This window comes from Oncorhynchus mykiss, chromosome 10, assembly GCF_057628025.1.
Source record: "Oncorhynchus mykiss isolate SJ-2025 chromosome 10, ASM5762802v1, whole genome shotgun sequence".
Lineage (NCBI taxonomy): Eukaryota > Metazoa > Chordata > Actinopteri > Salmoniformes > Salmonidae > Oncorhynchus > Oncorhynchus mykiss.
This window is the reverse complement of record NC_143031.1, coordinates 75,227,707-75,252,244: the sequence shown is the minus strand read 5'-3', so window position 1 is coordinate 75,252,244 and position 24,538 is coordinate 75,227,707. Positions and strand designations below refer to the sequence as shown.

The 24,538-nt window shown below is 41.2% G+C and overlaps 1 protein-coding gene across 1 annotated transcript; it reads left to right on the top strand.

Annotated features, from left to right (window-relative positions):
• The first annotated feature begins 12,781 nt into the window (after window positions 1–12,781).
• Window positions 12,782–24,250, top strand: LOC110534577 (GTPase IMAP family member 9-like). Its single transcript, XM_090187937.1, has 3 exons — window positions 12,782–13,126; window positions 21,133–21,207; window positions 21,492–24,250. Exons 2-3 carry the CDS (start codon window positions 21,201–21,203, stop codon window positions 22,394–22,396), a joined length of 912 nt encoding a protein of 303 aa, XP_090044063.1. The 5' UTR covers window positions 12,782–13,126; window positions 21,133–21,200; the 3' UTR covers window positions 22,397–24,250.
• The last annotated feature ends 288 nt before the right edge of the window (window positions 24,251–24,538 follow it).

The window sequence follows — 24,538 nt, the reverse complement described above, 5'->3', positions numbered from 1 at the left end:
GCTGCTGAACGACAACACATCATCTGCTGCTGAACGACAACACATCATCTGCTGCTGAACGACAACACATCATCTGCTGCTGAACCACAGCACATCATCTGCTGCTGAACGACAGCACATCATCTGCTGCTGAACCACAGCACATCATCTGCTGCTGAACGACAGCACATCATCTGCTGCTGAACCACAGCACATCATCTGCTGCTGAACGACAGCACATCATCTGCTGCTGAACCACAGCACATCATCTGCTGCTGAACGACAGCACATCATCTGCTGCTGAACGACAGCACATCATCTGCTGCTGAACGACAGCACATCATCTGCTGCTGAACCACAGCACATCATCTGCTGCTGAACGACAGCACATCATCTGCTGCTGAACGACAGCACATCATCTGCTGCTGAACCACAGCACATCATCTGCTGCTGAACGACAGCACATCATCTGCTGCTGAACGACAGCACATCATCTGCTGCTGAACGACAGCACATCATCTGCTGCTGAACCACAGCACATCATCTGCTGCTGAACGACAGCGCTGAAGCTTGTGGGTTTCGGAGGGATCTTCAAGAAAACTGAAGAAAAAAAGATCCGGTAACCCGCGAAACACACGGGCATCTCCCACACACGCAGCTGCTAAACTGAGCAGAGACCGTTGCTAAGCAGAGAGCATTGCTAAGCAGAGAGCGTTGCTAAGCAGAGACCGTTGCTAAGCAGAGACTGTTGCTAAGCAAAGAGCATTGCTAAGCAGAGACCGTTGCTAAGCAGAGACCGTTGCTAAGCAGAGACCGTTGCTAAGCAGAGACCGTTGCTAAGCAGAGAGCGTTGCTAAGCAGAGAGCGCACTGAACAGTGAGTGCAGTTGCACTTGGCCGAATCAATTCCAGTAATCAATTAAATAATGATATATTTACTCTTACACGTCGCGACCCATACTTTAAGAAAGGCTGATCTAAGGATCTTTGTGATGCTTTCTCTCCTCCTGTGGAATAGAGTAGAGCTATAGAGTTGTGTAATAGTTCATGTAGGTGGATGCCATGTGCAATCGGGTGTGCTAAGATAATGAGAGTTAATGACTATAGATACTGGTATGTATGTGTATATTCTGCTGTACTAAGACACTTTAAATATACCGTTTTCTGTTGCTGCCATAATACACTATGTGGAAGTTCTTCTTCCCCCTTGATATTCAATCATATTATGTTTTAATTGAATTTCCCTTTTAAATCTCTGAAACTGTGGAGATCTTAGCTCTGTCTCAATTAATCTTTCCTTCAGTCCTGGCATCCTCTCTCCTCGACCCCTTCACAAAACTCATTGGATAATATGTTCCAAGTGGAGGGACCTTGACCTTCTCTTCTAATAGGGTTGACAAGGAGGAGAGGAGATGCCAGGAATCCCAGTAAAAAAAACGATTGAGACTTAGCCCTTTTCAGAGGATTGGCCTCACAGAGTGCTTTCACAGTAACTTGGCCTAGACCTCAAAGAACAAGCAAAAGCACACGTGTGAAGTTTCCCCCAGAAATACCTATTGAGAAAGATTAAGACCCACATTTCCCACACAAGACCCTGAATAACTATCCACACTGATAGAAAAAAAGGCCCTTTATGTCTAGCCTATTGTAGGGTTGCTACCTAGCCTTTTGTAAGGTCAATAGCTAGCTTATTGTAAGGCCTTGTGGGGCCTACTCTAGGTCAAGAAATATCACCTGTTTACAAGAAATTGTATTTGACCTCAAATAAGTCACATGGTACCACAGTGGAGTGTCAGGGGGAGTCCTTATAATCCTGACCAGTCTTCCACTTCTCCTTTTCTTTCACCACACGTTCCTCTTTTCATCTTTAACTTTCACTGTTGTTGTTGTGGAATATGCAAACTGTATGTCAAATCTAAAGAATGTGCTGCATTAACAGACTCAAGTCAGGGTCCGTATTTGTCACGTCTCAGAGGAGAAGTGCTGATCTAGGATCTGTTTAGCCTTTTGATCATATGATGACACTGTCAATTATCTTGTAATCTTTTTGGCTAACCACATTGGAACACTAATCTTTAAGGACATGAACTGGCAGTGGTTTGAGCAAAGTATACTGCTATTGTTTTCAGGAATGTAAACCTACGGCAGGGCCAGGAGGGGTGGAAAGAGAAATGGGTGGGATGATGAGAGAGATAGGAGGGATGATAGGAGGGACAGGAGGGGTGATAGTAGAGACAGGAGGGGAGATAGGAGGGGTGATAGGAGGGATGTATGGGTGATAGGAGAGACAGTAGGGGTGATAGGAGAGACGAGAGGGGTGATAGGAGACACGAGAGGGGTGATAGGAGAGACAAGAGGGGTAGGAGGGGTGATAGATGAGAGGGGTGATAGAAGAGACTATATGAGAGACAGGAGTGTTGATTGGAAAGACAGGAAGGGTGATAGGAGGGACGGGAGGGGTGATAGGATTGACAGGAAGGGTGATAGGAATTGACGGGGAGGGGTGATAGGAGGGACAGGAACGGTGGAAGGAGAAATGGGTGGGATGATGAGAGAGATAGGAGGGATGATAGGAGGGAAAGGAGGGGTGATAGGAGACAGGTGAGACAGGAGGGGCGATTGGAGAGACGAGAGGGAGATAGGAGAGACAAGAGGGAGATAAGAGAGACGAGAGGGAGATAGGAGAGACAGGAGGGGTGATAGGAATTGACAGGGAGGGGTGATAGGAGGGACAAGAGGGGTGATAAGAGGGGTGATAGGAGAGACAGGAATGGTGATAGGAAAGGGCGGGGAGGGGTGATAGGAGGGACAAGAGGGGTGATAGGAGAGGTGAGGGATGATAGGAAAGACGAGAGGGGTGGTAGGACAGACGAGAGGGGTGATAGGAGAGTATGGAGAGGTGATAGGAGAGACAAGAGGGGTGAAAGGAGAGACGAGAGGGGTGATAGGAGAGACGAGAGGGGTGATAGGAGAGACGAGAGGGAGATAGGAGAGACGAGAGGGAGATAGGAGAGACAGGAGGGGTGATGGGAGACAGGAGGTGCGATTGGAGAGACGAGAGGGGGGATAGGAGAGACGAGAGGGAGATAGGAGAGACGAGAGGGAGATAGGAGAGACGAGAGGGAGATAGGAGAGACAAGAGGGGTGATAGGAGAGACAAGAGGGGTGAAAGGAGAGACGAGAGGGGTGATAGGAGAGACGGAAGGGGTGATAGGAGAAACAGGAAGGGTGATGGGAGATTGGAGGGACGGTGGCAGGGATGTGTGATGTGAAATCACATGATTTCATCATAAAATGTGTCTAAATCCCTATCTCCATCCATGGCTAATTGAGGATAGGGTCCATTTTAGATAGCTTGTAGGGTCGCTAGCTTAATTTAGAGTGGCTATTGTAACTAGCCTTTGGTAGGGTTGCTAGCTAGCTTATTGTAAGGCCTTGTGGGGCCTGCTGTAGGTCAATGAAGATAATCTGTTTTACAAGAAATGGTATCGGACTTCAAATAAGTCACATGGTACCACAGTGGAGTGTCAGGAGGAGACCTTAAAATCCTGACCAGTCTTCCACTTCTCCTTTTCTTTCACCATACGTTCCTCTTTTCATCTTTAACTTTCACTGTTGTTGTTGTGAAATATGCAAACTGTATGTCAAATCTGTGTAAATACGGCAGGGACAAGAGGCGTGATAGGAGAGACAGGATGGGTGATGGGATAGACAGGAGAGGTGATAGGAGAGAGGACGGGTGATAGGAGAGACAGGAGAGGTGGTAGGATAGACAGGAGAGGTGATAGGAGAGAGGAGGGGTGATAGGAGAGAGGAGGGGTGATAGGAAAGACAGGATGGGTGATGGGATAGACAGGAGAGGTGATAGGAGAGAGGAGGGGTGATAGGAGAGACAGGAGAGGTGATAGGATAGACAGGAGAGGTGATAGGAGAGAGGAGGGGTGATAGGAGAGAGGAGGGGTGATAGGAGAGACAGGAGAGGTGATAGGAGAGACAGGAGGGGTGATGGGCGAGACAGGAGGGGTTATGGGAGAGACAGGAGGGGTGATGGGAGAGACAGGAGGGGTGATAGGAGAGACAGGAGGGTGATAGGAGAGACAGGATGGGTGATAGGAGAGACAGGAGGGGTGATAGGAGAGACAGGAGGAGTGATAGGATAGACAGGAGGGGTGATAGTTTAGACAGGGGGGGTGATAGGAGAGACAGGAGGGGTGATAGGAGAGACAGGAGGGGTGATAGGAGAGACGGGAGGGGTGATAGGATAGACGGGAGGGGTGATAGGAGAGACAGGAGGGGTGATGGGATAGACAGGAGGGGTGATAGGAGAGACAGGAGGGGTAATGGGATAGACAGGAGAGGTGATAGGAGAGAGGAGGGGTGATAGGAGAGACAGGAGGGGTGATGGGATAGACAGGAGAGGTGATAGGAGAGACAGGAGGGGTGATGGGAGAGACAGGAGGGGTGATAGGATAGACAGGATGGGTGATAGGAGAGACAGGAGGGGTGATGGGATAGACAGGAGAGGTGATAGGAGAGACAGGAGGGGTGATGGGAGAGACAGGAGAGTTGATAGGAGAGACACGAGGGGTGATGGGATAGACAGGAGAGGTAATAGGAGAGACAGGAGGGGTGATGGGAGAGACAGGAGAGGTGATAGTAGAGACAGGAGGGGTGATGGGAGAGACAGGAGGGGTGATGGGAGAGACAGGAGGGGTGATGGGATAGACAGGAGGGGTGAGAGGAGAGACAGGAGGGGTGATAGGATAGACAGGAGGGGTGATTGGAGAGACAGGAGGGGTGATGGGAGAGACAGGAGGGGTGATGGGAGACAGGAGGGGTGATGGGAGAGACAAGAGGGGTGATGGGAGACAGGAGGGGTGATGGGAGAAATGGGAATGGTGATAGTTTGGGCGGTGGCAGGTACGGGACATTTAAAATCACATGATTTCATGAGGATATGTTTCCTCAGTGAGTGTAGGGCAGGGGGATATGGCCTAAAACTAATTTCTAGATTTTGAAAATGTTTTCTCAAAATTAAAGGTCAAATACACTGCATTAAAAACAGTCAAAAATAATCTAATTAATTCAGAGTTTGGGAAATTAAACCTAGGCTGAATATAGGCCTTCCACAACCATAAGACCCACTAATTATTTAATTAATTCATCTATATAGTTGTACCTGCATTTTTCTGCATCAATCATCAATCTGGCTTTCAGGTCTGTCTATAAAAAAAAGCCCCTTTTGTAACAAATTTAACCAGAACCATGAATAACGCAGATTCATTAATAATAATTCATTAACAGTGCCTTACACCGCTGCGCCACTCTGGAGCCCCAGGTCATGGTTCGAAAGGTTCACTTTTCCTCTATTACAGTACGATAATGTCTCCATGTGTTTCAAGTGTCCATATGACCGATTATTTTGGACCAAACCTCAAATTCAAATTGCGAGTTGAAACCGTTTGTGAGAGGAAGAAGTGATCTCTCATCTTTGTTGTTGTGAGTGGTAGGTGGAGGGACTTGGGAGAAAGAGGCGAAGTGAGAGGTTTCACTCTCGCCAAAATCTGTCCAAAATAAGCCCAATGCGTTTCTTTGCATTTATTTTTGACCTTGTCGTTTGCCTTCCCACCTTTGAGACAACAACTCCTATTTTTAGGGTGGAGACATGAGCATCTTGTCATTATATACAGATCTCTGGTGTAAATGGGAAGGTGTGGATGGCTGAGGTCTCGTGCAGAGGTTTCTCTCCATTGATTTAGCTAGCTAACTAGCATTAGCTGTAAATTAGCTGTAAACTGGTCGAGGTGGCTTGTTCGCATTGGTGTGCAGTTGTAACTTGCTTGTATATCTAACTAACAAACAAACAAATATATGCACTGTCAATCAAAGACGCAGTGCCCAAGTCTCATCACATCAATCCTCAGCACTTAGAAAAGCATATCAAGCGAAGGGTTTTACGCATGCTCAGTTCTTGGGTCTCGAGCACTGCACGAGTGGACATTTTGAAATGGACATTTTGGACATTTTGGACATTTTGAAAAAGTTACAGAACTCCCTCGTGTGCTTCTGTTATGGGGAAACGTCCTCAATTAAACTGACATTAAATGTGGAGAATGATACATTTGCATTTGTTGGTCATCAATTAGCCTTTTAAATGCTATTCCTATGTAGCCTACCATTTTATACAATAAATATGTGGAAATGATGATATCACTGGAGTCATTGCAAATCAATTTGTGCCGCTTGTGTAGCCTACCTAGAGCTGGCAAATGGATTTAATAAATAGCCAATAACTTCAGTTTATTGTTGTTGTTGTAGCCTTGTGTTATTATGCAATTATTGATGGCCATGTTTAGTTAATGAAATTGGAAGTTATCAACTGTGATCATGGTAACAATTCTATCGCAATTGCATTAGATTGAAGGTAGATCAGTCAGATTAGGCTACACAGAAAAACAAATATACAATGGCTGTTGTTGACAAGCATAGGCCTAATTAGGTATTTTCCATATTTGTTTTAGTGATTTCGACTCCACCCTAGTTGCCTATTCCAGCACGCTAACGGACAACGGAAGCACCTAGAAAGCGCCTCGTCTTGCTGAATAAATGAGTCTGTCAATTTTAACTAAGCAAGCTGCTAAATCGTTCGTATTACATCTTGCCTAGGCTACTGTAGGCTATCTGAAATTAGATGAGGGCCTATCAGGGGTTATAGGCTACCTGGATCTAGCTAACCAAACCATGGAAAAGTTGAGTTATAATCATAAACCCAGCCAATGGCTAGTCTTAACATCTGACACTGTCACGTCCTGACCTTAGTTCCTTTTTTATGTCTCTGTTTTAGTTTGGTCAAGGCGTGAGTTGGGGTGGGCATTCTATGTTTTGTAGTCTAGGTTTTGTATTTCTAGGTGTTTGGCCTGGTATGGTTCCCAATCAGAGGCAGCTGGCAATCGTTGTCTCTGATTGAGAACCATACTTAGGCAGCCTGTTTTCCCACTATGATTTGTGGGTAGTTGTTTTCTGTCTTTGTGTGTCTGCACCAGACAGAACTGTTTCGCTTGTTCCACTTTGTTGTTTTTTTTGTTCTAGTGTTCAGTTTCTTTATTAAATCTACCATGAACATGTACCACGCTGCACCTTGGTCCTCTTCACCTTCTTCCACCTACGACAACCGTTACAGGCACATAATAACGACACAATTGCCATTCGTTTTTTGGAAGTTTAATAAGGGCAAATCATTTTTCTCTTGCAACATATAAAAAAATAAATCTTAGTCACATTTGCTCGCAATAATTATTATTGATGGAAAACCCAATTTTGTTTCTTCGGTCGTTAGAAGTTAAGTCGAGATTTCTTCTTAATTCGCTCAATGACGTTATGGAAAAATGGTTTATTGGCTAAATGTGGCAACTCCTCTCTAGCAGCGAACACTACTCTTTGAGCTAGTTTTCAGGCCTTGTTGGCGGGTTTTGAAAAGTCATTGGGCTAGAAATGTAGGCTTGACCTGGCAACCCTGATTGTGTATGTGTTCCATTCAGAGGTGAATGGACAAGACAAAATATTAAAGTGCCTTTGAAAGGGGTATGGTAGTAGGTGCCAGGCTCACCGGTTTGTGTCCAGAACTGCAACGCTGCTGGGTTTTTCACGCTCAACAATTTCCCGTGTAAATCAAGAATGATTCACCACCCAAAGGACATCCAGCCAACTTGACACAGCTGTGGGATGCATTGGAGTCAACATGGACCAGCAGGTGATCCTAATGTTTGTGTTACACAGTGTATGTAGACCTACTTGCAATATGACATTTCCAATTTAAAGGTTGTATATGAAAACAGAGGTCATGGAGAAGGAAACCCTTCACCCGGCAAGATAGTATTGTTTTTGACTTGATCAACAACAACAAAATGCACAATAAGAATTTAAAACCAACAGTTTGCAAAGGATTTTTGAACATTCTGGACGTTGAACGTTCTGAAACAATGGCATTCTGTCACTGGGAATAGCCTAATGTAAGCAGGTGTGAAAAGAACCACCTGAGCGGGATGCCCCACCTCCTGGTCTTGAGGAGAATAATAAAAAACTGACGGGGTTCTATTCTGCACTGTTCAGCCAATCCAGTACATGTAGAGGAGGAGTTAAGATGGAGTGTCACAATGAGGGGATTTGATTAATGTGTGAACCGGGCTAGGACAATCAGGGATGCCTTGCCAGGGTGAGCTGGGTGCCACGGTCAAAGCCGACAGCGAAGTCGGCTGAAAACAAAAGTGACGAATGTCAAGCAAGCTTAGTAATAAGTTGTGATGACACTGAATCCTAAGTGTTTTATTTAAGTAATAAGGCATGAGGGGGTGTGGTATATGGCCAATATACCACGGCTAAGGGCTGTTTTTAGCACGACACAGTACAGAGTGCCTGGACACAGCCCTTAGCCAAGGTATATTGCTATTATAAACTGGTTACCAATGTAATTAGAGCAGTATAAATAAATGTGGTATATACCCATGGTATATGGTCTGATATACCAAGGCTGTTAGCCAATCAGCATTCAGGACTCGAATCATCCAGTTCATAAAGAAACATATATTGCTTAACCACCCTTCCCGAGGAAAACGACTGAAATTGGATTTAAAAAAGACATGTTTTATGTTCCTGAATGATTCATCATGCTGTTCTGTTGATATTATGGCTCTATTAGAGCTAGGCGCTCTGCCCTCACCGCTTTTGCCCGGTGACGTGAAGCCCGGTTTACCCCCCGGGTCAGTATAATAGCACTCCCTCCTTGTTAACAGCGAGACTCTCGTCCAAAAGCGGAAGTCGCATCACAGGCTATCTTCCTTTTCCCATGAATACAGGATGCATCCGATTGTGAGGGTGCTCAGAGAGCCTGTCAGGCAACAGTGCATATTCAAATCAAACGTTATTAGTATATTTCTATAGTACTATAGAAGAGGCCATATAAATGACAAGGAAAAGGATTCATACATTTTATGAAACCGATAGCCTATTGCCTCATACCAGAATGAACATGGACCTGCCTATTCATTCATATATGATGTTAGAAATCAAAATATATTTCTTCCTGCATCCACATGTGATAGACCTGTGATCAATGGCTTGCACTTCACCTTTGCATTGATCACATTGATCAAGCAATGGATGCATGCACAGTCATGAGTTAAATTGAACCTTACCTACTTTATTCGATAAAACCAGCGTTAAAAAAATCATCAACTCATTTATTGGAATATAACAGCAGGCCAAAGATAAGCTACCTCTTTTGAGCTATTGATTTATAGTATTTTTCTGTTGTCAACACTTTCTACCACAGTACAGTTGTCACGGCAGATTTCCTCCTCTTCGTCCGAAGAGGGGTAGCTCAGGACTGAGGGGCAGCTCCGGACTGAAGGGCAGCTCCGGACTGAGGGGCAGCTCCGGACTGAGGGGTAGCTCAGGACTGAGGGGCAGCTCCAGACTGAAGGGCAGCTCTGGACTGAAGGGCAGCTCCGGACTGAAGGGCAGCTCCGGACTGAGGGGCAGCTCCGGACTGAGGGGCAGCTCCGGACTGAAGGGTAGCTCTGGACTGAGGGGCAGCTCAGGACTGAGGGGCAGCTCAGAACTGAGGGGCAGCTCCGGACTGAAGGGCAGCTTTGGACTAACTGACGGCTCTGGCAGCTCCTGGCTGGCTGACGGCTCTGGCAGCTCCTGGCTGGTGGACGGCTCTTGCAGCTCCTGGCTGGCTGACGGCTCTGGCAGCTCCTGGCTGGTTGACGGCTCTGGCGGCTCCTGGCTGGCTGACGGCTCTGGCGGCTCCTGGCTGGTGGACGGCTCTTGCAGGTCCTGGCTGGCTGACGGCTCTGGCAGCTCCTGGCTGAATGGCAGCTCTGGCGGCTCAGGACAGACTGGCGGCTCTGGTGGCTCAGGACAGACTGGCGGCTCTGGTGGCTCAGGACAGACGGGAGACTCTGGCGACTCAAGACAGATGGGAGACTCTGGCGGCTCAGGACAGACGGGAGACTCTGGCGGCTCAGGACAGACGGGAGACTCTGGCGGCTCTGGAGAGACGGGAGAATCTAGCAGCTCTGGAGAGACGGGAGACTCTGGCGGCACTGGAGAGACGGGAGACTCTGGCGGCGCTGGAGAGGAGGAAGGCTCTAGCAGCACCTGTGGGCAAAAGCCGGAGAGACAGCCTGGTGCGGGGGTTGCCACCGGAGGGCTGGTGCGTGGAGGTGGCACTGGATAGACCGGTCCGTGAAGGCGCACTGGAGATCTTGAGAGCAGGGCTGGCACCATCCGCCCTGGCTGGATCTTCACCCTAGCCCGGCAGATGTGGGGAGCTGGGATGTAGCGCACTGGGCTAAGCACACGTACTGGGGATATTGTGCGTTCCACTGCAAAACATGGTGCCTGACCAGTACAACGCCCGCCACGGTTATCACGGCTAGGAGCGCTGTAGCGCTGAGCTGGCACATGACGTGCAGGGCTACGGAGGTGCACTGGAGGCCTGGTGCATGAGGCTGGCACAGTCTTCACCAGACGACTAGCACGCACCTCAGGACGAGTACGGAGAGCTGACCCAGGTGACATCAAATCCCCGACACGCTTCGTCGGGCGGATGTCGTGCCTCATGCACCAACACAGCACCTCCCTCATAACTCTCTCCTCCAATTTTCCCATTAACTCCTTCACTGTCTCTGCTTCGCTCACCTCCAACACCGCCCTGACCGGCTCTGGTTTTCTCCTTGGCTCCTTACGGTAAACAGGGGGAGTCGGCTCAGGTCTGCTATCATCTTTGCAGCAGTGCTGATGACAGTAGTGGTCTTATGCAAGATGAAAACATGTCCTCCTCTGGAGGAAGCAGTAGTGCTAGCCAGTAAGACAGGAGAGACACTTTGGGAAATGGTGAAGGATAGTATAGCTGGGAAGGCATTGCTTCTCACAACAGCAACAGGAGGAACAATGTACATAATCATTAACCTAATAATGAGGAGATAGATGGTTGGAAAATACTACCATGTCCCTCATATGAGAGGGTCAAATCAAATGAATCACATCTGGTTGACTTTCTTTTTGAATAAGAAGAGTATTAAGAGCATTCTCTCCTGTTTTAGAGAATGGGTGTTGGGTTTTACCAGAAAGACACACAGTAACATTTAAAAAGCAATACAAATCCAGTACTGGTGGATTTGTCAAAAAATAAAAGTAATCATAGATCAATATAAACTTACAAAAACTGATAAAGAAGCAGTGTGATTATTGTTGGTGGCTGTTGTGTGATTTTCACCAGCACTGTTGTTGTAAATACAGCATATGAGATTATACAGGTAATATGCATGTAGTTGGTTATAGATGATTATACTGTCACTCTGTTAGAAGACTGATACAACAATACCAGGGTCAGTCAGTCAAGTATCAATGTAGGCCGTTTGACGAGTTCTGATGGTAGAGAGGAACTCAAAGTATTGTTTAATTGTTTGTGATATACACTACATCTGAAGGACATACAAACTGAAACACACTTCTATCTCCAAACTAAGAATGCACACTATAGTTAACCACCCCTGGTTCCTTATACTGTATGTCTTCGTGTAACCAATGGGTTGAACGTTTCAGTGTTGCCTTGTGGATCAATCTGACAGTGGTAAATAAAACTGAGGGTATTTGATGCTTTTAAAATATTGGGGGGGGGGGGGGGGCGTTTCCCCCCTTTCTTTTATCAAACACTAACAAATGTCAATTTTTTTTTTAAAAATCACAAGTCGATCCCTCTGAAGACTGATTTTACATGGTGCATGTTTGAATGGATGGCTAACTGGTTGAACTGATGTTTATCCTTCTTGTTTGAAGGTTCCGTCAACTGTAAATGTTGTAATATGCCCAAAACAATTGCATGTACTGCACCATTATTGAGTAGTTGTAAAAATAAAGTCAGTACAACTGCCACAAAGAATAGACAGTTCATAATTCATTTAATGCATTCAATTAGCTTGTTATGTAATATATATATATATATATATATATATATATATATTTATTTTTTACCACAGACAAAACTTGTGAAATGATGATTGTATGTAAGGGACTACATACCAAAATAAAATGCCTTGTAACATTACATGTGATATTTAAATCATTTTCAGTCACAGAATGAGTAAGGTCAGGCTACATAAGACATGAACTACAGCATGACTGTCCATCTCCTTTACGGTAGGCATAGTACTACCAATACAGCTCTCATTCGCTCCTCGGGAGCAGGATGAATGATGACTGGCTAAGCATAAATAGTTCATATTCATTTCATAGTTACTTCATGGCACTGTAAATTAAAATGACACTAAAAATACCACTTGACATTGTTGAATCCATCAGGTACTGTAAAATGAACAGTAAACAATGTTTGCTAAATTTCCTAAATATTATATTGATGCTGTAAAAATTTTGCTTTCTGATTCGTGTATTTTCTTCATAAAAAATATACAGTATATATAAACATTTATTAAACACTTTATTCAACTTTTGCACTGTTATACTTTAATCATTTCCAGTCCAGTGTCTTTCTGTACAAACCAAACCCATAGTAATTGGCAGCTTTAAAATACACATTACTGCAATGTGAAGTCCAAACCATAGACTCTGAACATTTAGAGTAATGCTATGCTTCGAACACACCGACTGGGTCATTGCGCAAAATAGGTCGCAGAATCATCAAGATATGTGTGTAACAAAAGTTCTACATTCACCTTCTGCTATCATTTCTGTCAACCCGTTTACGCATACAGTTTGACGCACACGTTCGATAAATTCAACCACACAGAACGCACTGCAACTGCCTCTGCAACGCAATGCTGCAAGGCAAACGCAGCGTTCAATTGGAAATGAGTGTACTTCTGGTGTACCAAAACGCCATAACACAGTCGGTGTGTTTGAAGCGACAGCCTACAATCTAATTAACATAATTTAAAAATCCCCATCAAAATCAGTCTGCTTATGCTAGAGATATTTTTTTTTGCCTGGGCTGCACCATGATTTACAAGAAATCACCTGACTAGAAAGCAACAACGTTCTTACGCCCCACAGTGCTATAAAACTTCGGCTGCATCTCCAATTGTAGACATACGATTCTAGATACCCAGCTCAACAGGCAGGCAAAGGTAAGGACGTCTATAAAGTTACTCATACTAGGCATAAGCCTGAACCACATTATTTTTGCATGTTTTGATGCAACAAATGGGTGTTCTTGCCAAATGGACTTTAACAAAATGAAGAATGACTAAGTTTATTATCTGTGAAACGTTTTATTTTACAACAATTCATTTGATACAAATCCTCCTCTAATAGGTTTATTGTAACAATAGAGTAACTAATGAATACATGTCATTTGTAAATGAATGCATTATTATGTCAGTATTATGATGTAGGCATTATGATGTAGGCGTTATGCACATTCCTAAAACGGGACTAATATGGACTTATTACACATACTGCACTTAAATTAATTTCTGACAATGAATTCTATAATTTTGCTGCCTTCACTATAAAAGCTCTCTTACCTTTTTTAAAGCTAGACTCTTTAATTGAAACAATAACAAAGCGTCCTCCTCACCCCTGATGCTAAAACGCTAAGGGGTGGAGCTGGAGAAATGTAAACACTCTCAAATTCATAGACTGAGATATGGATCGACTGAGATTTATGGTGGATTGCACCAACATGGATTAACTCTTAAACTGAGTTAAATCAAGCTTTGTATATTAATCTTGTTGCACCAAACTTTAAACCTAGTTTTAAATTACTCCTAATTGTAATCGTTCTTCTAAACTAAGTTTAAGTTTTACTTGAAACTAAAATCACATTTTATCTTGTTACTCCATTGTTTTTAAATCAAATTTAAATGTAGTTTAGATTAAATCTAAACTGTTTGAGGTTGAAGTGAATCAAAGGTCGGTGTTGTGGTTTTCGTGTAACAAGGTGTTTTGCTCATGTGGCCTCATGTATTGTCAACTAGCCAGCTAACTAATTTGACAAAATAATTTATTTCATCAGCCTGATCTGAAAACTCACTGGTTTGGTGCTGGTTTGTTTCCATAGAAATATAATTTGAACATATTGCTAATATAATTAGGCAAGTCAGTTAAGAACAAATCCTTATTTTCAATGACGGCCTAGGAACACCTTGTTCAGGAGCAGAACTACAGATGTTTACCTTGTCAGCTCGGGGATTCGATCTTTCAACCTTTCAGTTCCTAGTCCACCGCTCTAACGACTAGGCTACCTGCCACCCCAAATTTAGGCTTCCTGCTACTACTTCATAGTTTAGTTATTTAACCTTAGATTAACTCATCCATGTTTAAAATTAAGTGGTGCAACACCTCTGATTTATTTTTAACCTAGATGTACAATTTCTGGATTTAGTCTAATCTAAAATGATTATATGTCCATTGCGCTTCCGGTTCACCAGTATGAACGAAATCACGAACAGCTTTTTTTTGTTCCAGCCCTCAAGAACTGTTGTCAGCTAAAGATGATTATCCGTTTCCATCTGCCCATTTATTGTCTGTATCCAGACGACTTGTCCCCAGAGCTTCGTAAACAATTAATCTATTTCCCTACGGTGTTGAGGCCTGCAAATAAGAAGAATGAGAGGCTCAATTAAATATGTTACAGAACTGCTGTATTTGAAGCACAACTCCCTTCTGCCCAGTTTCCCTGCCTGACGTTGCAAATGCAATAGCTATATTTAACATCCACGTAAGTGTTGCTTCTGCAGAGAGATCATTTTCTAAGCTACATCTCAAAAAATAACTACCTAAGACACACAATGTCTCAGGAAATATTGTCTGGGTTGGCAATATTCAGTATAGAAAGCAGTCAGGTCTGCAACCTGGACCTACAGGCAAAACATTTGTACCCAAAATACGGAAACACAACAAACGAGGACTTCAGGACAGCAGGGGAGTCTCTCAAATTAGAATTTAATTGGATTGAAATTACCATGAATATTCCAGCCCGTTTGTGTAGGCTGTTAGCCATATAAAACCTGCTGAGTTCAACAATACATAGGGGCTGAATTTATCCTCAAGCCGACTACTTTATACCTCAGTGTTAGGCTGTTTGATGTGTCATTGTTATAAAATGTTTATAAATAGCAGCTAAATATGGAATAGAGTTATAGATGTTGCACTGCATAATGAAACAATTCCTAGTAAGCTAGTGTTTTGAGGGTGTATTCTTTGTCTCTAATAGACTGGTTTTACTCACAACTTTCTATACAAACTGGAAGAGAGGGTGATGTCATGAAGGTTCAGGTGGCCTATGCAGAGAGTTGTATACTCAACAAAATAAACAATAGATTAGCTGATTAGTATGCTGTTGCATTGAACATTTATTTAATAATCTGCGATGTTTGAATTCCCAACTTTAATTACTGAATAAGTAATTACATTATTGTCAGCAGTCTAACAATGGCAGCATTGTTATACCGTGTTTAGCTTTGTGAAATGTTAGGCTTAACATGAGAAAATGACAACCAAATAAGCCTAAAAATTAATCTATTAGCTAAAGCAAAGCTAAAACCTGGCACCACCGAAAGCCTTCGTCGATTTGATAGGCATGTTGAAATGTAAGAACCATGGACGGTGGTCAGTAGTCTATAATTCATGGAAGGTGAGGTTGGGCTGGTGTCGCCTACTGGTTAAATTCGTGTCTTTTCGCACGAATTAAGTAGAACATAAATTCGTGTATTTTCGAACGATTTGAACCACACAAAAATGCACAAAAACGCACGCAATCTTCTGAAATACATTTTGTACATTTATGCGCGAATTGAATGTGAGGTTGGCCTGATAATTCAATTACGAGATCCAGGAAGATAGCGGCGAGTGCAGACGAGAAACTTGCTCTGAGTAACCTTCATTTTTATCCCTCTCAAATTTACTTCAATGCAACAAATATTGGCTTATAGTAAACACAATAAAGAACAACGCTTAGTTGACCGCTAATTTGATCTGAAACTTGGACATTTTGAAGAAAACATTTGCGAAAAAGCAAAGGGAGGAGAAGGCAGTTGCTAGCTGACCACTCAAACATCGGAGAAAAACCGCCACCTGACTCCTCAGGAGAAGACATGGAGGAATCTGGACACTCGGCTGATTCTGAAAATCCAGTCAATAGTCCCGCACCCAAAAAGACACAGAAATAATTGTCTTTGCGCGAACTCCAGGTCAACATAATCGATGCTGTCTCTGCAAAGATAAACGAAAGAGACGATGGTCTGGTGAAAATGATACGCGAAAACACATAACAAATCAGCAAACTGAGCGTTCTAGTTTTGAATTGTGGTGTTATGGTTTACAAGTTAAGACTTCTGTTAATACATATACATGAAGCAACTTTTTATAGAGAGGGTATAGTTGAGTTTGCATAGTATTTTTCCTTCTGTTCTATATGGACTTGAAGTTTATGTCAATCAATGCCAGGGGGATACGAAACCTGTTGAAGAGAAAAGTTATTTTTTTGTTTTGTAAGGACTACAACGCAGATCTTGTATTCGTTCAAGAAACACATTACTGCAAAGAGGACTATAATTATTGGAGAAATCAGTGGGGCCGTGTCATTCTTTGGCCCACGGGACTAATCATTCAACTGAGGTTGCAATTTATGCACACAATTTCAAAGGGAAATGTGTGTTTACTCAAATGGACACGGATGGACATGTAATGGACAGATTATTTGTGTTGTGTAATGTATATGGATACTGTTCTAGTCCTCCAAATAACTTACTTCTAGAGGAAATTGAGGAAATTCTGAAAAGTCTTCTGAGAAAATATCCATCCAGTCAGATTATAGTTGGTGGAGATTTTAATATGGTTTATTCTGATGATATTGATAGATTGCCCCATAGGCCTAACATTGGTATGAACAAGTTGGTGAATTTCTGCCAAAGCCTGGACTTAATTGACAAATGGAGAGTTAATAACCCTGGAGAGAAACAGTACACATGGAGTAATAGAGATCGTTCACTACAATGAAGAATTGACTTGTGGGTGATAACCTCTAGTCTTGAGCCCAACACAGTAGAGGTCAAAATACTGCCTGCAGTCCTGACGGATCATAAAGTCTTATGGCTGACTGTTAGAATGTGCAGTCATGATGGTAAGAAATACTCTGGTGGTTATTGGAAATTAAATAACTCATTGTTATTGCATGATTATTTAAAAAATGGGATTAAGAATCTAATTTATGTTTACTGGATTTTAGATTAGCTTTGGATATTGTGAAGCAGTTCTCCAAAATTTCAGATTTGGTATTAAATCTTTCCAAATGTGAGGTGTTTGTTCTGAAAGGAGCTGTCAATCCAGCAGATTGTATCATCTCTGAAAAAGATACTGTAACCTACCTCGGTATAAAGATTACCAAAAACCTCAAGGCTGTGAATGTTCTTAATTTGAACCCTGTAACTGAATCTGTCAACAACACAAATATCCTCATGGTTACGGAGGGATTTGAGTTTATTTTATTTATTTTTTATTTCACCTTTATTTAACCAGGTAGGCTAGTTGAGAACAACTTCTCATTTGCAACTGCGACTTGGCCAAGATAAAGCATAGCAGTGTGAACAGACAACACAGAGTTACACATGGAGTAAACAATAAACAATAAACAAGTCAATAACATAGTAGAAAAAAAAGAATCTACTGTATATACATTGTGTGCAAAAGGCATGAGGAGGTAGGCAATAAATAGGCCATAAGGGTGAATAATTACAATGTAGCAGATTAACACTGGAGTGATAAATGATCAGATGAACATGTGCAGGTAGAGATACTGGTGTGCAAAAGAGCAGAAAAGTAAATAAAAAACAGTATGGGGATGAGGTAGGTAAATTGGGTGGGCTATATACCGATGGACTATGTACAGCTGCAGCGATCAGTTAGCTGCTCAGATAGCAGATGTTTAAAGTTGGTGAGGGAGATAAAAGTCTCCAACTTCAGAGATTTTTGCAATTCGTTCCACTCGCAGGCAGCAGAGAACTGGAAGGAAACGCGGCCAAATGAGGTTTTGGCTTTAGGGAGGATCAGTGAAATACACATGAGTCTTCAAGGAAGAGTGCCTTTATCCAAAGCCGAGTGGCTATCTTGTGCATCCTATCTTTTTTCATCTATTGACATTCCCAAATCCACTTGCTGTACCTTAGATAGGCTATTGTACAACTTCATATTGAAAAACAAGCCACATCAGATAATAAGAGATGTTATCACCAACAGGGTTTGTGATGGCGGTCTAAATGTCTTAGACTCCACTCTCTTCAATCCGATATCAAAAATCAACTGGCTTAAAAGGTACATAAAAAATCCTCAAAGTTTCTGGAATATTATACCTCATTTTGTTTTTCAGAAGCTAGGAAGGCTTCATATTTTACTACAATGTCCATATATTGTGGGTAAACTTCCTGTGAAATTGGCGGCTTTTCACCAGCAGGCTTTAATGTGCTGGGATTTGTTGTATAAACACAACTTTTCACCTCATAAATGTTTTATATGTAATAATGGGTCGATATTACATAGAAACAAGATGCTATTTTACCGTAACTGGTTGTCGAAAAACATTGTCCTTGTCAGCCAATTAGTATTAGTGGGAATCTATTTACGCGAAGATCATTTATGGAAAGATACAACTTTAAGGTTTCAAGCAAGGAATATGACGCGTTTATAAAAGTGGGATAAAATCTTTACTTCAGAATAATGCATATTTTGGAATATCTCATATTGTAAGCGATATCAAGGTGAATGGCATAGGTTTACTAGATAAGAAATTCAACAATCGTTTATTAAGGGATATTTTCTACAGGAAGTCTATTCCCTCTGCGATATTTTGTTGGGCTTCATCATTTGATGTAAACTGGCGCCGTGCTTGGCTCACTGCACACACATTTATGGTGACCAATAAAGTAAAGGAGATCTCCTTTAAGATGATCCATAGATTCTATCCGTGTAATAGCTTGATTTCTAAATATATACCTGATGTTACCAGTGAATGCAATTTTTGTGAACTAGAAACTGAATCGATTGAACACTTATTCTGTCATTGTTTATATAGTGAAGTGTTCTGGACTGATGTAAAACTATTTCTTGGCAACAAAATGCATACAACCATTGAAGTTAGACATATTATTGTACTACACTGATTCCACAATTGAACGTGAGTATGTCATAAATCTCTTTATTTTATTAGGACAATTTTTCAAACACAAAACAGAATTATGAAGAAAAAGGCCTTCTTATTTAAAAAAAAACTTATTTGGATAACTATTTAGAGTCAATAAAATGTATACAAAACAAAATGTCCCCCCCAAAAATTTGCTACATGTTTGTATTTGTAATTATATATCTGTAATATCTGTAATTATATATATATTTATCTTATTTCTTCGTGGAATCCCTCTGGCTGTTCTGTTTATGTTTGGCATGTTACTGTTTAAAATTAATTATTATTTTTTAAATTTCATGATTAGATTTTTTTTTATAGGGCGGGGGCAAATAAACTGCCTCGTGCCAGTGTCCGAGGCCTAGGGGAATAACACACCTGTTATAAATCAGATACAAACGTGTCATAATGCAGTGCAGGGCCGGCATTAGAACTAATCAGTTGGACAGGCATTTGATTTCCATAGGTTGGCACGTTTTTTTCCCACGGGACCTCCTATGTGTTTAAAATTGTTTTCATCGTATTGTGGCATGAACACAACCAGTCATGATGTTGTTTTCATCTGATCGTCAAACAAATCACTTGAAAAAGTAGGTTTCCTTCAAACGTTCGTCCAAAATGATTCCATCCGAACAATGGACTGTAAACTGCCAACTTTTTCAATTGGCAAGCGGCTGAATCTGGCTCACCTGAGAAAACATCCAGTAAATTCAGAAAATGTTCAGTAAATTCACAATGTTTGTTCTTATATCATTAACAGTTAGCTCTAAGTATAAGCAAGTGCAGGCAAACAGCAAGGAGGACATTGATGTCTGTATCCACTGTTGAAAATCTAATGGTCTGTGCACCCTTTTGAAAGGCGTCTTAGATGAACAGTGGTGGAAAATGTATCCAATTGTCATACTTGAGTAAAAGTAAAGACACCTTAATAAAAAATGACTCAAGTAAAAGTGAAAGTCCCCCAGTAAAATATTACTTGAGTAAAAGTCTAAAAGTTTTTGGTTTTAATTATACTTTAGTATCAAAAGTAAAAATACAATTGCAAATAATTTGAGATTCCTTATGTTAAGCAAACCCGTTGGCGCCATATTCTTGTTTTTTTAGCCAGGGGCTATCTCCAACACTCAGACATAATTTACAAACGAAGCATGTGTGTTTAGTGAGTCCGCCAGATCAGAGGCAGTAGGGATGACCAGGGATGTTCTCTATTTAGTGAGTCCTCCAGATCAGAGGCAGTAGTGATGACCAGGGATGTTCTCTTGATAAGTGTGTGCATTAGACCATTTTCCTGTCCTGCTAAGCATTAAAATTGTAACGAGTACTTTTGGGTGTCAGGGAAAATGCATGGAGTAAAAAGTAAATTATTTTCTTTAGAAATGTAGTGAATTAAAAGTACAAGTTATCAAAAATATAAATAGTAAAGTACAGATACCCCAAAAAACTACTTAAGTAGTAATTTAAAGTATTTTTTACGTACTTTACACCACGCTCTTGTGTGTGCCTCTTCCTGGTCTCATTCCAGCATTGATGTCAGAGAGCCATTTGAAACCACAGACATTTTGAAAAGCTCCAGTTTGTTGTTAGGGTTTCTGAGAAAGTCAGAAAACTTCCATGGAAGTTGGTTGTCTCCCCAACTTGAGAGTCTTTAGACTATCTTATTTGTATGTGTCCCACACAATATTGGTGCTATTTCAGTTTTTCAACTGATGCTCAACCCAAGGCAGAAAGACTACTGCCATATTCGGCCAAATGTAGAAACTATGTATGTAGGCAAGGAACGGACAATGACAGTTCCGTCAATGGTGTTTCCTTGATTTTGGCAGTTACCTGTAGATAACATCATTGTTTATTTGCTTAGAGTTTGTATTTTATAGACAAAAAAATATTAGTCTAAGAAGCTATGAGAGACTTCACACTTCTCTCTACAGAAACAACATTTCATTTTTCATCCAACAGAGACCCTGATTTCTCTGGTTGGAAAGACTGTTCCTTGGAAAAGATTGGCAGCACTCCAAAACCCAAACATGACTGGTGAGTACTTAGTCTACAAGAATCGGTTTATTTGTTTAATGTGTTTTCACAAAATAATGTTTTATTACATTATTAATACATTTGATTAAAAATGAATGTAGGCTTGAAACTTAATTTATAGATAATGTCCTTGTTAATTTGCTAACAGTTCATATTCTATAAACCATCAATGTTTAATAAGTAATGTGAGACTGATCATATCAGTAGCTATTCTGTATGATGACCAAACAGAAAGAACATCAGACTTCTTTCTACAGTAACAACATGTCTTTCTTATCCAACAGAACAAAATAAAGAGGTCCGGATTGTTCTGGTTGGAAAGATTGGTTCTGGGAAGAGCGCAACAGGAAACGCCATCCTGGGGAGAAAAGCGTTTGAATCCAAAATGTCCTCTATTTCTGTGACATCCTCAAGTAAAAAGAAAAGAGGAAATGTGGGAGGGCAACATGTAGCTGTCATCGACACACCAGGCTTGTTTGACACTAAGTTAACACAGGAGGAAGCACTGAAAGAGATCTCACAGTGCCTGCTATTCTCCGCTCCTGGTCCCCATGTGTTCCTGGTTGTTCTCAAGCTGGGAGGATTCACTGAAGAGCAGCAGGAAATTGTGAAGATGATCCAGACATTATTTGGTGATGAAGCATCGAAATACACCATGGTTGTCTTCACACATGGAGACCTTCTTGATGATGTAACAATTGAAGACTTCCTGCATGGAAATCCCAAACTGGAAAGTTTCATTACCAAATGTAATGGGGGATATCATGTCTTCAAAAACAAAGATCAGAATCTCTCCCAGGTCCCTGAGCTCCTTGAGAAGATAAACAAGATGGTGACGATGAATGGAGGAAGCCACTACACCACTGAGATGTTCCAGGAGGCTGAGAGAGTGATTGAAGAAGAGAAGAACAGGATCTTGAGAGAGAATGAAGAGAAGATACACAAAGAGAGGGAAGAACTGAAGGCAAAGTTTGAAGGAGTGTGTCTAAGAGAAGAAGTAGAGAAGCTGGGGATAAAACAGGAAAGAAAAGCTAGAAAGAATGCTGAGAAATTTAGCAAAATGGGAACAGGTGCTACAATCGGAGCAGCTTTGGGAACATTTGGAGGCCCAGTTGGTATGTCAGTTGGTGCAGCAGTGGGAGCTGCAGTGGGAGCTGCAGTGGGAGCTGGAGCATGCAGTACTCAATGAGAGTCCGTAGATAACAGTGCTGTACCTTCTACAAGTTGTTTGACTTCATTACTTGATATTGAAAGCTTCCTCTATATACACAGAGCAAACACAACATATGTTATTGTAGCCTACATTAAAAATTATACTCAGGGGGTTGATGAACACATATTTAGCTGTTTTTGTTATAATGTTTTACTGATCACAAGAAAAGGTTGTTGTATTGAGGTAGATTTTATTAGGAGTAACAGACACCTGCAAAAGATGGGAGGCACTCACTAATAAAGTATTACTTATATGTATTATTAACACTCACTAATAAAGTATTACTTAGATGTATTGTTAACACTCACTAATGAAGTATTACTTATATGTATTATTAACACTCACTAATGAAGTATTACTTAGATGTATTATTAACACTCACTAATGAAGTATTACCTAGATGTATTATTAACACTCACTAATGAAGTATTACTTAGATGTATTATTAACACTCTAATGAAGTATTACTTAGATGTATTATTAACACTCTAATGAAGTATTACTTAGATGTATTATTAACACTCACTAATGAAGTATTACTTAGATGTATTATTAACACTCACTAATAAAGTATTACTTAGATGTATTATTAACACTCACTAATACAGTATTACTTAGATGTATTATTAACACTCACTAATACAGTATTACTTAGATGTATTATTAACACTCACTAATGAAGTATTACTTAGATGTATTATTAACACTCTCTAATGAAGTATTACTTAGATGTATTATTAACACTCACTAATACAGTATTACTTAGATGTATTATTAACACTCACTAATAAAGTATTACTTAGATGTATTATTAACACTCTCTAATGAAGTATTACTTAGATGTATTATTAACACTCTCTAATGAAGTATTACTTAGATGTATTATTAACACTCACTAATACAGTATTACTTAGATGTATTATTAACACTCACTAATAAAGTATTACTTAGATGTATTATTAACACTCAAATGGACACATTTCAGCCATCAAGCATTTGTCAAGCAAATTTCCCTAAGGGACATAATGTAATTAATTACTTCATCCATGTGATAATTCTGTATTGTGTTGTTCTTATGACCTCACAGAACTATGGTTCTCATAATTGAAAGAAAGCCTTTTTATCTACTATGCTCCACAGTCAATGTATTCCCTCATGTTGCATAAACCTAGAAACTTGATGCATTACTGACACTTTGAAGTCAACACAACACTGTCTAGAGGGCAGGGAGTTCAAATGCAAAGTCTCATTTTCTATCAAATCATGTCACTTAGGCTGCCAAATCACACTCAAAGAGATGGTAGCATAACAGGAAGGTGTCACGACTTCCGCTGAAGTCGGCTCCTCTCCTTGTTTGCACACGTTTGTTTATTTTGTATTACAGTGTCTGGTGTTGAACATTTATCGCAAATTTATCGCACATTTACACTTTTGCCTTGTGGGCTGGAGGTTTTCAAGAAGCTGCTTTCTTCTGTTATTTTCTCTACTGCCATAATAAAGTGTGTGCTTGTTCAATACTACCTGCTCTCCTGCACCGACTTCTCCACCAGCAGTGGAGAGCCTTGACAGAAGGATAGACCTAAAGGGGAAGTAACATTTCTGCAGAAGAGGTGGGGATGTGGTGTATAACTGGTCTTCTTCAAATCTCTGTGCTTTGAGTATAAGTTTTTTCACCACCCCTAACAGTAGCAATTGTGTTGGTGACAGAGGCAGGAAGTTGAAATGTAAAATCATATGACTTAAGCTGCACTTAACTCGTTTTTCAAACACTCCACAAATTTCTTGTTAACAATCTATAGTTTTGCATGGCACAATAAATTTTTCCAACAATTGTTTACAGACAGATTATTTCCCTTATAATTCACTGTAGCGCAATTCCAGTGGGTCAGAAGTTTACATGCACTAAGTTGACTGTGCCTTTAAACAGCTTCGAAAATTCCAGAAAATTATGTCATGGCTTTAGAAGCTTCTGATAATTGACATCATTTGAATCAATTGGAGGTGTATCTGTGGATGAATTTCAAGGCCTACCTTAGAACTCAGTGCCTCTTTGCTTGACATCATGGGAAAGTCAAAAGAAATCAGCCAAGACCTCAGAAAAAAAATTGTGAGACCTCC